Source organism: Mesitornis unicolor, unplaced genomic scaffold (assembly GCF_000695765.1).
Source record: "Mesitornis unicolor isolate BGI_N332 unplaced genomic scaffold, ASM69576v1 scaffold15844, whole genome shotgun sequence".
Classification (NCBI taxonomy): domain Eukaryota; kingdom Metazoa; phylum Chordata; class Aves; order Mesitornithiformes; family Mesitornithidae; genus Mesitornis; species Mesitornis unicolor.
In genome coordinates, this window is record NW_010178195.1 from 41,150 (window position 1) to 56,853 (window position 15,704).

Consider the following 15,704-nt stretch of genomic DNA (forward strand, 5'->3'; position numbering starts at 1 on the left):
CAATCCTATTGTGGTATACTACCTGCCCTAGTCAAGGGGCAGCATTTGAATAGATACGCAACGGCAATAGCACAGTGCAATCATTGTAACACAGGGCAGTTACACAGGGCCAGTGCTGCAAAATGCAAGAGTTGCCTGAGTTAACCACTGGCTACACTGCTGACATGCTTCAGTTGGAAATAGGGTTAATTACTTTGTTAATGTAAATACACTTTTATTTTTAGTCTCAAGACAGGATGAAGCAAATGTGATTATTTACAAAGTCTCATTTGCGGCAGTTCTTTGTCACTCTTTCTGCAAATAGTATTCCTGCTACCAGTAGTCTCTCACTTTTAGAAGCACTTAGCACAAATACACTTCCACAGAATATATTCTTAATATGTATTTTTATGGCTGTATATAAATGCATACTACCTGAAAGGCCACATTTTAATAAGTGTTCTAGTGAAAACGGGATAATTGTATAGCTATGAATGCTTCAGACAGGCCTTATTTTGACTCTCTTATTAAGTTCTTAACTCTTACATCTGGAAATGAACCCCTTTAATAAATTAAACAAAATCTAGTTATGTTATTTACCTCACCCAGATCCCAAATCACCATATACATCAGGAAAGTGATTATTAAAAGGATGAAGTTAAAGGATTTCGCTCAAAGCTTGTCTTATTAGCTAACTGCAGCTCCAGTTCTCTTATTAACTTTTCCATTTATAACTTAAAATCGGAGAGTTGGACTACCACTCATTGCCTTATTATTTTAGAAAGACAAATTCTCCACAGTGTTGCAAACTCGGAATATTTTCAAGGACTGCAAATACATTATGTGGTAAACAAATGAACTAACTAAGAATAAATGTGTTCTATAATTTCCTAACTTTTTAAATGTGAAAATTATCCTCCCAAATCCCTTTTTATCTTATTTTCATTTATCCTTTTAAAATTATCTTAATGTTTGTAACCTCTGCTTCTTACGGCTTAAAAACAGTGTACATAGGCAAATATAAAACACCCCTGTTTCTCCAGTAGCCTATAGCTAAAACAATCCAACCCACATTTTGAGATTTTTGAAAGTGAACTTGAAATATGCCACCTAAATGGCAAACTACTAAAGCAGATACAGAAATCATTTAGATAATTCTACAAGCTTTATTACACACTGTCTCTGTTTAAGGGTCAGAGAGAGAGAGAGAGCAGGATTTTCTCTCTATTGCCCTCCCCCCCTTACAAAAAAAAACCTGCCAAAAATTATCAGGAAACCTTAAAACTACAACGCTTCTTAGGAAAAATGCAATGAAGTTGTATTGGAGGGAGCACACCAATTCTGGATATAAATTATACAGAAACTGCGGAGCACGTTACACTAATGGAGTAATGATAATAGATATAAAAAAAGATTAGGCTGTAGATGTTAATGAATGCTTCATAACATTTGAAAGCACACTTCTGCATGTTGTATACCAGAAAATTATATGTAAAATCAAATACAATACCTCTTACATACCTATTTATAGCAGATGGACAACGATGAAAGTAGAGTTCTGGTTATTACTGTTACAATTTAAAAATATAGCTTATATTCTCTTCACTGTAAAGATTTTTGCTTATAAAAAAGATCAAATACTGGGCTGTAGTCACACTCTCAAATATACATGCATGAACCTAGTTCATCTATGCAGGTACTTCTTTATTTAAAGGATACACTTTTCAGTGGCTGAATATATACTTAAGTCATGCTTAAACATGATTGTTAAGCAACTACTGCGCAGTTGCGGTTTCATGTTTTTAGTATAGCCTTTAGGATAGTTCACATAGGACTGCAAAGACTGAAGTGGGACAATCTCATTAGTTTTGCAACTATCAAGTACCATATGAAAAACTGTATATAGCATACTTCATGCTGATCCAAGCTTTATATAACAAAACAGAGGGAAAAAAAATAAATCTATTCTACATGTGCTTTTTTTTTTTAATTTAAGCATTACAGTTGATTCATTATTAACTGATTAAATCTCCTTCCTAATTTGAAAACTTAAAGGAAGAGAAAGTGTATGATTTACCATGTGTCCATACAAACCTCTGATTAAACTGATATCCCATATATTCCCAAAAGCACAGAGCAATCTTTCATGAACTTCCAGAGTTATCTTGCATTTTCAACTCAATGTCCATTCAGAAGTGTATCCCTTTCATAGGTTTTGCAAATAGAGCATGATTAAACAAGGTACAGTACATTGATACTGGAGCTAATAAACATGCTTGATTTAAATTTACAGACTAACCGTGCATCTTGGGAAAGAATGCACAATTTAAAGGAAAGCTATAAGAAAAGATTATAGGAAAATTAATGTGGATGATAATTTTTGTGAAGGTGAAGAAAAGAGGAGCCATGGTCCTCTTTTCAGCTGCAAAAATGATGTTAGACATGCAGGTAAAATATACTATTGGTAAGTAGAGAAAGCTGCTGTTTGTTCAGCATGCAGAGGTCACACAAAGAAAAGACTCAGAGCCACAAACCAACATAAAAATTTAGCAGTAATGAAAGGAACCACTCTTACTCAAACAAGCAAAACACATAAGCATTCTCCAACTAGGACATAGCATATGATCAGCTTGAAAGGGAAAAAGCTACATTTAGCTTACATCATAGCCTTTCCTCATCAGAAATACCTACGAACATCTCTAAATCACAAACCAGTCTTACAGTCTATTAACTTGATGCTTTCCATCTTCACCAGCTGGCAGTAGTGATCTTCTAGGCTTTCCCTTTGGAAGCCTCCAAGGACACATGATCTTCTGCCCAGAGTAGTGAACATACCACTTTCCTCTTTTGCAAACTTGAGTGCTCACAGTTAGAATAAAAATTTACATACATATCCGACTCTCTTACTTATAAAAGTAGTCAGCTGTCTCCAAGATCCAGTATTGCCAGACACTAAAAGGTGATGTAATAATACAAAATGTTTTACTGACCTTTGACTGCATTACCTGCCTTTTGTCACCCTTTACCAAGACTAACATGCCTAGCATTTGGGGATCCCAACAAGCTAAATACAGTAACTGCTGTTATTAGTATTATAAATAATTTGACAGAGAAACAATTACACTTTTCCATGTGAATTTTCCCCCCAGATATCAAATAGTCCAGCTCTAAGCTGAGTTCTATTCAGTCATATGCCAACAACATTTTTTTTAAACTTGTGACACTTTAACATGTAAGATCAGATTTTTCATTGTCTGGCTAAGTAAAAAATGTCAAAGTCAGTGCAAAGATCTCAATGAGACCCATTTTCTGGTACTAGAATACTAAAAAATAACTTTACTATGTTTTTATCTGTGTTTACATTTACACAGATACTTTAATGAAAAGCTGTTGCTGGTCAATACTAGAACTGTTTTGCACTTACAGCGCTTCTGCTCCATGAGCTCTTTTGGACTAATAGTAACTAAGTATTCTGGCTGGTTTTAACCAAGGAATTCAAGAAAGTTGCATTCAGACTTCTAAATTCTTAAAACAATTGTTCTATAGCAGATGCTATATACAGAATGTATTCAATGACATTACTTACATATGTCACAGATTTTACATTTGTGAAAGCATAAGACCTAATGAAATTTCTGTGTGACAGAGACCAAACTGTGTTTTCAAACTATTGTAAATCTAGGCACATACACACAGGTAGCAAAACACTGCATCTTCATTTGCAGGCTTAGTTCAATATATATAATACTTTTAAAAATAAACAATGGAATACATAATCAACGTAAATTTCTTATCTTTAAAACTGGTTTTATATAAAAAGTAATTGTTACAATCTGCTTTGTTTCACCCTATTTTCACTACTCTAGTTCACTATCTGATGGCTAAATTCTGCTGTTCCCTAAACAGCATAAGTCTAAGTCTAATTACAAGTTTAACTTCAATGATCTCTTTTGGTTGATAAAATGTTTACTGATTTAACAAGCTTCATCTCTAAATGATTACAAGAAGTAACAAGTTAGTCTTTAAAATGGGAAGGAAATTATCAAGTTTCTCATGATAATTAAAACCAATTTTTTATTAAGCACTACAGCTCTCTCAAAGATATTTAAAGTTAATGACAATACCTAGCAAAATGTAGAGCTTGCCTGTTTCTAATGAAAAAATATTTAAAGGACTGCAATTAAGTACGTCATCGGAAGCATGATTTTGCACAATCATCATGTGGCAAATACTGCAGGGACAGTCTTATTCAATATAATCAATGTCATACGTAACTGTTTAGCTTTTGTACCCATTTTAGTATGTTGATGATATACAATTTCCTTACCATTCCATAAACGTTTGCCTGTTTATGAAAGAAAATTCAACAACAGGAAAAAATCCAGATGATTGCAATTGATACATTTTTCTAACATCAAAACACTGCTGTTTTTTTTAAGATTATCTATGACTTCATCTACAAAAATATTCAAGAGATTATGTAATCAGAAATGATGGTGCAAGGAGAGCGCCAAATAAGGATCCATATGTAAGTGCTCTTAAGCACCGGTTTACTATAAAAATATCATAATAATGGTAAGAAACATTTTTTCTTTCTCTTTCAACTTACATATCTGAGGAGAAGGCAAATGAGCCAGCTTGGAATCTAAATCTTCATTTCTTACTACACAGTTCTTCACATATTAATCCATGATTTTGATAACATATATATTTAGTTTAAAGCCAATATTACATACTATGCATAAATCAGAAATTAAGTCAGATTCAGAACTAGTAGATCATATTCTTTGTACAAAACTGTCAAGATCTGTGGAACTATATGAGTTGACTTCCCTGTATTTTCTGTGACTTCTCTTTCTATTTATGCTTAAAAACCCTATGAAATGAAATAAGTATGAACACTTTCTCCACTCATTAAATATGAAGAAAAAAACACTTTCCACCAATGAATACATGGCTATATATATATGGCTACCAATAATTTGCCTCCAATAAATATAATATTTCCATATTCAAAATTCTTGCATCACATTTTCTGGAATTTTATATGCCTTTATTAAACATATTAAGGTAAAATACATTAATAATGACTTAAATTTTAAAACGTAATTACATTAATGTATCTGAAGTAGAATTCACAAATACAAATGTTGAGAAAAGCTGTTAATGATTAAAATTGTTCTTGCAAAAAGCACCGATATTGCTAGACAGATACTTTTGACTAGCAAGTCAGAAAGAACAAGTTCATCACTTCAGGTTAAATATAGTTATGCTAAATGTTAAACCTAGATATCTATTCTTTAAGTAAATGAACAAGAACAATTCTCATTACAAAAGATCAAAAATAAAACCAGTTTACTCTGATCACTTCCAAATCATGTTGTTATTAAACTTGTTTCCACTCACTTATACATCCTGAACAAAGCATTTTTGTTGAATATTCCAGATTCTTTGGTAGATGAACTAATAAATCAGATAAACAATGCAGGTTAAACACACATCTACTGAAGCAGAAGATATAAATTAAAAGTTAAGCTAATGGTATACTAATATGTAGGAAAATGCAAATTTAGCAAATATGAGATTCCACTGAGATGAAAAACTGAATTCAGAATTATAAATTACAAAATGGTTGACGTTGGAATGAACCTTATGTGATCTTCTAGTCCAACGCACTGCTCAAAGAAAGGACATCCCCCTCATGTATGCCTGGCTTGTTTAAATGCTCCCTAAATGAAAGAGAAGCATTTGAAAGCAAGCCATGCATGATATATGCTGCATACCTGTGGGTACTATAGCTTCAGACAAGCAGAAGTGCTTGCCACATACACAGTTACTGGGTGGATAGCTTGTTCTCCAACTCTTAATTCATACACCAACATATAAAGAGAAGGGTTTGCGGCCAATGGCAGCTCCAAAACACTTCTGTTCTGCCTAGGCTGAGCTTCATGAAAAATACAATTACAGAGTACACACGGCTTTTGCTTTATTAATTGGACAAAACTGTACAAATACTGAATATGAAGGAAGAATACAAATTAGCAAAGGGAGGTTGTATTAGAAGCATAAGACCATATACAATTGACTTTCAAGTTTGTCTCCTCTGTAGCCAGGCAAATAAAGTCAAAGAAAAGAAACCAGTTCAATTGCCCAGGACAAGTACAGGCTCTACAACAAGGAAATGAAAACAATGAGAAGCAATAATTTTGTCAGAGATGCTTTGCCTGGAAAGGATTAAATGCACTCTCCTCACTTGGGGTAAAGTGGATGTAGACAAAATCTTAATCAAAAGTCTTAGTCTCTTAATAAATATCTGCTTAGTCCAGCAGGACATATTTTTCCATGAAACTTCATACCAAGAAGTTACTTTGGCAAGGTAGTCTGCTTTTCCAAGAAGTTTAGTAGTGAACAGTGATTAAAAATATCACAGTTCCAACAAAGCTGGTCAGTTCTTTTATGTAACATCCTAAGTCTGTGGATTAGCATTGCATCATTGCCTCTTTTCAGCTGGAATATTACTATTCTTTCTGTACTTCCCTTAGACTACGCAACACCTCTAAACAGGACTCATTATCTCCTTGAATTTCTTGTAACAGGTAAAAAGATAAAATGTATACTTGCTATCTGTGACTAACACTGATTTGTTGTAGACTTGTCTAAACTATTAAATATCACTCTTACTTTCTCCTTCACACCTACAGTGGTAGGTACTAGGTGAAGAACATCATAAAATCAGTACCAAAAAACACTTAAAAATTTATGTTTTCTTCCTAGTGTATGACAGTAAAGACAAAAAGCAGTAAAAGCAAAATGGAGAGTAAGGGAGGAAAAGAAAGGGGAAGCAGTACTCTTCCAGCTGAGTCAGTTTCTTGGTTGACTTCCTAGTGGTTTTCCTTGACTAGCAGGATGTTTGGTTAGCTGTACTAAAGGTTAAAACAAACAAGAATTTAAGAGATGGGAATCAACTAAGAGGCACACAGCCACTGAATATGTGGTTTGTATCACTGACATTAAGAGACAGCTGATTTTGAGTTAGCTCCATTTGCTTTCCCGATAAGGTAAAAAAAAACCATGCAGAAATTCCTACATTTCCTTCCACAGGGTAATAAGTTGATTTCAAAGACCTTTTAAATAAAAAACTAAAGCTTGCTTTTCTTTCTACCCTTTTTAGCAAGCATATCTGGCTATATTATACTTGCAGCTGGGAAAGGTCCATTTTCAGAAAGAAAGTGCAGACAAATATAATTACTCAGGTGTTAATAAAGACTTCTATACATAAGTTCTGAATAATGTAACCTGACATAATGGACATCAAAATACAAATCAATGATTTCAGCTCTAACACAGTAGCAGTCTAGGCTATTGTTAAATGTCAAGCTTTTCAACTCCTTAGTGAATCAGTTTTGATCAAAAACTATGATAGATCACACCTTTACAACAGTCCTGCTAATTTATGTAGATTAGTTCCTTTCATTAAATTGCATTAACTGGAGGTAAGGCTTTATCAACAACACAAATAGACATCACCTTTGCTGTGATCTTTGTTATACTGATCCATCAAAAGGAACTAATCTTTGCTGTTCTAAAAACACACAAAGAAACAAAATTATCCATGCTAAAGAAGTGTTTAAGTAGTTCTAAACAACAGATGGGATTAGAAGGATTATAGAAAAGGTCACTCCTTAACATGAGTCATTTTAAAAGAGTGAACTCAGCCATTCAAGTAGTTTCCATTCAATGTGTAAAATATATAAATTGGGCACAGATGTAGAACACGTTGATTTACCACTGGAAAAGCTTTCTTAAAATTTGAAAACTGCTTAAATTCTATGCAAATATTAATCAACTAAGAATGTGTATCTCATCATACATGTTAATTCTCTCTCTCTCTCTTTTTTCTCAAGGTTTTCTACTTTCTGTTTCAAAATCTCTGCAAAAGGTAGAAGATGAAGATATGTTGCTAACCACATTAAACCTAGGACAACCTCTTCAAAGTGGAGATAGAACTGTGAACAGGGGAGCTATACCTTTGCTGAAGCATTATAAGACTGAAGATGGCAGTATTTTGGATGAAGAAGATGACAGAAATGTGAGAGTGTTGGTGAGTTTTCAGTTTTATGTTTTGGTTTAATTGTAAAATGGAAATTCTCTTTATAGTCCTTCAGAAAACAAGTGCAATAATTTAAAGCAATAACCTGGTGAATATAGAAAAGTATCAGTTTAGCATACTAAAGTCAAGAATACATTTTCAACTGTAAGTATCTAATTCCAAGATTTTAAATGTGTAACTTAGCTGAATAAAAGAAATCTGATTTTTACAGAACTGTATGTAGTCAAAATTTGTGGGTAGAAAAGCCTATATTCGTGTTTGATTCAGGACGTCCCTATAAGCAGCAATGGGTTTTTAACTCCACCAAATATAGGACTCATTTTATCATGTTCTTTACCATAAAACCACTTCAGCTAAAGATGTAACACAGATTACTTTTAAAATACCATCTTGGAGGATAAAATACTTGCACTGCTAAGTATAAATTCTAAAAAGTCACATATGAAAAGTGAACAATGCTGACTTTAAATAAAGATAAACTGCTACTCTTCCCTTAAAACAGGACACAGGTTCTAGACATGATTTCTTAAGTCATGTTATGCCAATCAACTTGGGTAGAAAGCAGCTACCTTATCTTGCATTGAAGGGAGCCATGGCTTTTCCAGCTGACACTGAAATTCGAAATACTGAATCAATACATGAAAGAGAGACTGCAAATGAAGAAAATCCAGCTAAATTCCCTATAGGAAGAAGGGATTTTGACAGTAAGTATATTTTCATTTTTTTTTTTACACAAAAACTATTTCATTTTCATGAAGTATAATGCAATGTGTATATAACCGTTTGATAAAGGTTCATTTAGAAACTCCATGCCATGTTTGAGATTTCCTAGAGCTGATGAAATCTTGCATTTTCAGTTTCTATCTATTGTGATTCAGTGCACAGTGAGGAAAGCATCTGTTAAATAAATATTTCCAAAAGTCATAAAGGATTCTAGTTCTTGGATGATTTAATCTTTCAGATATTTTTTCCCCTGTAGCACTCAGGTGTATGCTGGGAAGAGTGTATCGACCTTGTTGGCAAGTCTGAAAACTACTGATCTACACCACCTTCTTCGAAGATAAAACATTTTATTATGAATTTGATGTAATTTGAAGTTACTGTGTTTTAGCGTGGCTATACATATACATCCAGAAATACTTTCCCATCACACTGTAGAGGGAAACATAATTCATTACCAAAAAAGAACATAGCTGTAATTACTAATAATGTATTGTTATCAAAAATAAAAGACTTCTGCATAATCCAGACTTGTAAGTATTTGTATAGTACTACATACAAGCTACTTCCAATTACTTGGGTATGAAAGGAAGCAATTCATTAATTTCACCCTTTTCTCACAAATTTTACAACTTCTGATCCAGTCAAACTACAGTGTATGTCACAACAAAAATTTCATAATCTAAAAAAGTGAGTTAATTTTGCCTGACCAGCAATCAACTTATTCTTGCTTGCAGCTTTGCTGTGTTTTCTTTTTCCATTGATTTTGCTGTCCAGTTCTTTCTGAGGGTTGTTCGAAGTCTTGGGTCTTCTAGCATTTTTTTGCAAAGATGGTTCACTTTTCTTATCACAGATTACTTTGTCATTATTCAAATCCATCTGTTCATTCTTGGAGTTCTTGTTTCTTGGCTGACAACTCAGCTTTCCCATTTCTGTATAACTTCTAGTCTGGTGAACATTTTCAGAAATAGTTCCAAGCACTGGTACATCAAGAGATGAATTCATACCTTCTGTCATGTAAGAATATCAAAAACATATGTGAAGAAATAAAAAGTTACCTGGGATTATCCTTTTTTCTCTCAGATGACTGTCATGTGATTTTTTTTTTATCAAAACCAGTGCTTTATCAGAAAAACAAAGCTATGCTGGTCATTGCAGTCACATTTGCTATGTGTTCATATGTGTACTGCCAATTTAAAATAACATTGCTCAAAAAATGCAATAGCAATTAACTTAGGGAGGTGGATTTATAACTTTAAGATATTGGAAAAGATGTTGAAAGGACTTAGAATTTATATACATGATATGGTTTATACAGTGAACTATTTTTTCCCCTTTCTTAATGGCAAAAATACAAATTTCACTTAGCTTACTTACATAAAATAAGAAGAACGATTACGTAATGTATGTAAAATGTATCAATTTTTTTTACCTCAAGATAGTAACAATACATATTTTTAAAAAATAAAAATTTTCAAAGCATTAGCATTACAATTTTAATGCAAAGACATTTAACTGATAATAGCACACAGAGCAATTAGGCATGTCTACTTTTTTTCCTTGAAAACTTATTTATACTTGAGTTTTACTAAAGCCTTGTTTAATAACATATGAAATACTATGTATCACATTTACTCATTCAATCCTATTACAGCTTACCTGTGAGATATCCAGCTTTTAAGTGTTGCTTTGCTGCAAGATGTATGCAGGTTTGAATTTGGCTACTGCCGAGGAAATGCTGACCTTTTATTTCACTCAACTCATTTTTATATGTACACGCAAACTGAGATTTGATTGAAGATTGCTTTATCTGCAAATAGCAATTTTGTATTAGCTTTACTTATTTACAAAATCGAAATACAACACTTGGAAGACTAGCAAAATAAAAAGTTTCCCCATTGTTGTGTCTTGAGAGCATTTAGATCATGTAAAATATCAGAAAAATAAGTATGCTCCCGTTAAAAAATATTTATGAAGTATTAATTTACAAAGCCTAAAGGCTTTCAAGAATACTAATAAATTATTCTACTGAAGTCCTAAAAAATTTTAAAATCTTTTTTTATCTCTTTCAGAAAGTTACACATTAACTTTTAAAGCTTCAATGTAAGATCTTCTGTCAATATTAGCCCCCTCTTTTGATAGACTGCAGACTCTACCATTTTGAATAGCTGCCATAGCTACTAGTCGATTATCATACTTCTACAGGTCATCGTCTTTGATACGTCAGTTCATAATTGCCAAGTATAGGATAAGTCTCACTATTTAACCAATTTATACATAAAGGAATGCATAACAGTAATACTGAAAAGGAATTATAGATAGCATAAACTAAACCTCATTATACTTATACATAAAACTGGAATATAAAGTATTATTTCAGTTCTTTGGCAAATTTCAGGTTTCCCATTTACTCACAAAATAAAACCATTTCCTCATTGAATGCCAGTGTCTAACTCCACATTTGTCAAAATATACCCACATAGATTAAGCTGCTAGAAATATACAGTATTGAAGAACACTATTGTATCTGGTTCTGCATGCTCATCTCCACCTCCTAGTCTCAGAAGCAGGGAACCTAGTCTCACAGCACAGGTAAGTTGAAATATTTGGCTCAACTACAAAAAATAAAATAAAAATTTTCAATATATTAATTATATCCATATTTAATGGAATCAGTGGTTACAGGTCGAACAACTTCTGTTTATACCCAAGTTACTGCTTCACATCAGCTTAGAATTTCAGGATCAAGCTTTGTACTTTCTGGCAAATTTATCACAAATGCTATAGACTCCGCAAGACAAATTCTGCCCTCACTTCCATTTGAAAGTCTCCTGGATTATATAAAATACATTGAAAGGTACAGCACAGAGCAAATAATTACAATATATTAGGATTTTTAGCAAAAGATTCTATTACAACAGCATAGGTGAATTCAAATAAATTTGAGCTAAACAGGTGCTACAGCACAAATATCAGGAAAAAGAAAAAGGAAGAAACATTGCCGCAAAATAAATTTTGCACTACACATAGATAAGAGATTATTTGTCAAATAAGAGGTTTACAGCCACTTTTTTGATTAAAAAATTGCATTATGAAAGTCTACTTTTCTTCTTAACACAAGCATGTTTAAATATTACAGTTCAGGTTTGACCCTTATAAATATATTTTTCTTCCAAGTCAAAATCTCAGATTCAGTCAGAAAGAATACATTTCACAGAAACTTCTTTTCACAGGGGCCTTCATCCACAAAATTCAGTCACAATTTATGCCACTTTTATCAGATACTTTAATCTATATAAGCCAACAGACATTTTCTTTCTGAATGTCTGTACAAATGCAGTTTTACTTTAAACTCAGTATTCCCTTCAAGAGTTAAAAAGACTGTTTTCCCAGTTGCCCATCACTTCCAAACTGCAATTTCTTTGTGCTAGATAAAAGTCTTGGAAAGAAAGGCAGATTTAACTGGGAGAAGTAGCCAGCCTAACTCTCAACAATTCTAATCTTGTTGAAGTGTTAATCTACTCTGTACGTAGAGGCATTTACAAGGTTTTGTGCCTTATCTCACCACACTTCATCTTCTTACACGCTTCACCTTAATCCTTTAAAATTCCCTCAATTCTTAATTATTGTTCAACAAATGACATATACCAATATAATCCAACAATAATTTTCACAGAGTTCTATCACATATTCATATTGCAAGAGGTGAATTAGCCACAATTACTGCTGAATTGATGAAGATATAATAAACACAGCATGAAAAACATAAAACTTCAGGCAAGAAAGCCAGATAGTTACCACTCTATAAGCAACAATAAAGCCAGGTATTTTTTGGGACATCAAGGTTTCTTTTTACACTCCTATCTGACACTTCATTAATTCAGTTTGCAGAGGTTAGAATGTGGGGAGTCAAAGGATACACATCAAGCTCAAACACCAAAAAACTTGCAACACAAACTCATCTGTATGTTTCAATTTCACTGAAGCTTGAAATATAGAATCATAGAATGGTTACAGTTGGAAGGGACCTTAAAGATCATCTAGATCCAATCCCCCCTCCCTCAAAACTTCACTCTGTATAGCATCCATACCATTTAGTCATTTGCAAACAGTATACAAAGCTCTACAAAATATGATGGTTTCAGCTGATGCTGGTACTAATCTAGAAGGCATATATAAATCAAGAGTGCAAGACTAAATTTGTTGAAGCAGTCAAACTTCCCAACTAATCTACGAACGTATGTTCACCAGTAAAAACAACCGTATTACATTGACTGAGGTAGCAATAAGCACATTTTAATAGCCTGAGGGCAGAACATAAGAACACAAATCTAGTACTAAAATAAAAAGTAGAGCTTCACTGGAATGTTTTTGAAGAAAAAAGAACAACTTAGAACTTGACTGAGGCGCACATGATGTAGCCTATCAACAGCTTGAAATAGCTCTTAAAAATCGTTTATATTACATTCTCTGAAATCCATTGCTTTGATGGCACCATCTCAATGACCCACAGCTCTGGGAGAGCAAAAAGATGTTTGCTAACCAAGTAGTTGCACACAAATGGCATGCAACAAATTCAGACTTACTATCCCCTCTCATCTTGACAAGCAAGAGAGTTGTTACATTTATCCCTATAAAAATAAAGAAATTCTGCTGCATTTCAGGAAAAGGGGTTTGCTGTTACCACTATTCAGCTGGAAGAAAGTAAGATACAATGTAAGAAAGTGTTTCAGCATATGTAGGTCAATTAGCAGTCCTACTGAGTAGAAAAAACCATGACATTCTCCCATCTTGACTTCTGTATCTAGAAGTTTTTCAGTTGAGATGCCAATATAAAACATTCACTTTTATATGAAATATTAATGGTGCATGCTCTATTTATTTCTGAAAGTTAAGTTGATAATCTATTTCAAATCTCCTTCCAGGATCTGCATACAGGCAGTACTGCCAATATTTAGTCAGTAAGAATGTCAAGATTTGGTTTTTATACTCTGGAATGGCATAATAGAATTTGAAAACCTACATCAGTAACAACAAACACATGTATTTATTTTCTAGCCAAACAATTAGAGTACTATTTGGAAAAGAGATGAAAAGAGAAAATGTCTTTTCTTCACTCTTACCCTTGTCCCTTCAAAAAACCCTCAAAATTAAAGGTAAGTTGAAAGAGAAAGCTGAAAAAGACAAAAGAATGCAAATGGAAAAGTAAGAAAACAATAAATGGTACCATTGACAAATCAAGGTGTTGTGTTATTCAAACATGAAAAACGCCCTGAGTAACTCAGGTAATACCAAGCCTTTATTGCCTTTTGCTATCCCACATTAACCTACTTCTGTTTTGAGAACATATAGCCTCATTATTTCCTTTTGAAAGTACTCAAAACTCACAACTACAGAACCTAGGAAAACAGTTTAGGGACCTTGTAGAAACAAAAGTGGTATTTTCTACACAAGTGTGGTTTATCAACTGACACTAGTAGTAAAGTCTTTCTTCAGATTTTGTGCTGAACATAACTTTTCTCTCCACTCCCGCACTGTCCTCCAGATATTCATTTTTAGCATACTCCACACACATTGAAACCTAGTGCACTCCAGGTTATTGTTCTCCATAATTAAATTCTACTTAGAAAGAAATATGTCTTGCTACACTAGATGTAACTACTACAAAAGATTGTTTTCTCTATTACTATGAATTTTCTGCTCACAATTACAGTGAGCATACAGAAAACTCTTGATAACTTCCTGTTGATAGCTTTCCAAGTCACAGTTTATTTGTACTGGAATCACAAATAGGCAAAACAATTCTCTCAAGTAACAGCATTTAGAGAACTAAGCAATGAAAAATAACAGCAGTGCACAAAGCTAGATATTAAGTCATTTTATATAGGCACGAACAAGTCGCATGAGAAAGGCAGACTGGGATTTTTTGCTTTGTGGAGCTTTTTTTTCTTGGAAGGATTTCTATACACAGTAAAATTACAATGAACTTCAAGCATGCCAAGATTTGTTAGAGTTCTTTAGCCACAAATTCTTTTTAAAACTAAAACTACAACTATGTTCCCAACTGGAGGGAAATAGTGCCTCATATAGGAAAGGTTGTCTCCAGTTACTTTAAGAAAAAAAACATGCCAAACTACTGAAAGTCCTTGCAGCTGTTTAAGGGTAAATATGTGTTAACAATGCAGCAGGATTTCTAAAACATTGTATCAAAAGGCAAAGGCAATCCTAAGTTTACCAAAAAAGATCTGTTACTCTCTCATATATTGCAAGCTCACAGACGAACAGCTTTTATTTCTTCCTTCTGAACTCCTAAAAATCTTAGTTTCACACAATCCCTGTAGTTCAGGAACAGTATTTTACCCACAATTCAAAAGTCTAATCTTTCCTGGTGCAGAAGAAAGATGAAAATCTTATTATGCAACACTTTTGTTGTCTTAAATTGCTCTCTAACTTAAAAAAGCAGGTGATTGTAACAGTCCTTCCACTCTTCTCTCTCCAAATAAGCAGGACTTGCATAACTCCAGTGAAATCAACAAAATAAGTAGTCAAACAATAGGATATCTACCTATTTCAGATAAATTAAAGTATGATTCAAAGAAGCAGACATAAGGTTGGATGAACTCTTTTTAGATTAAAAGACCACTCTCCTGTCCAGTTAAACTTACTTTATTTTTATATAGCAGAAAGGGATGATAAGGACAACTGGCAAGAGTTATGACTCAATAGGTGTTCTCTAGACCTTTCTGAATTAAAGACTCCGTCAAGAAAATACCATTCAGCAGAAGACATTTCACTTAAACAATAGATAACAAACTTGAAACTCTAAACTGTCTCTCAAAGGAAAATTGAGTTTCTTATTATTACTCTTACCTGCTTCTGCTGCAGGGAATGAAAA

General features: G+C 33.3%; 2 protein-coding genes across 2 annotated transcripts in view; one reads left to right on the plus strand and one right to left on the minus strand.

Moving 5' to 3' along the window:
* Positions 1 to 7,831: 7,831 nt before the first annotated feature.
* Positions 7,832 to 9,118, plus strand: PMCH (pro-melanin-concentrating hormone). The gene is made up of 3 exons (XM_010182374.1): positions 7,832 to 8,074; positions 8,592 to 8,793; positions 9,069 to 9,118. Exons 1-3 carry the CDS (start codon positions 7,832 to 7,834, stop codon positions 9,116 to 9,118), a joined length of 495 nt encoding a protein of 164 aa, XP_010180676.1.
* A 366-nt stretch (positions 9,119 to 9,484) lies between these two features.
* The window catches only part of PARPBP (PARP1 binding protein), a gene marked incomplete at its 5' end in the record, with an annotated part of 39,770 nt that continues 33,550 nt past the window's right edge, over positions 9,485 to 15,704 (minus strand). The window contains 2 exons of the mRNA XM_010182376.1: positions 9,485 to 9,819; positions 10,469 to 10,619. Coding sequence (XP_010180678.1) covers positions 9,485 to 9,819; positions 10,469 to 10,619 — 486 coding nt within the window. The remainder of the gene's footprint in view (positions 9,820 to 10,468; positions 10,620 to 15,704) is intronic.

Bases quoted from the DNA above. Each gene is read 5' to 3' on its own strand.
- PMCH (XM_010182374.1), top strand. From the start codon at position 7,832: ATGTGTATCTCATCATACATGTTAATTCTCTCTCTCTCTCTTTTTTCT. The intron at 8,075-8,591 runs GTGTTGGTGAGT...CCCTTAAAACAG, and splicing joins AAGATGACAGAAATGTGAGA to GACACAGGTTCTAGACATGA. The intron at 8,794-9,068 runs GTAAGTATATTT...TTTCCCCTGTAG, and splicing joins AGGAAGAAGGGATTTTGACA to CACTCAGGTGTATGCTGGGA.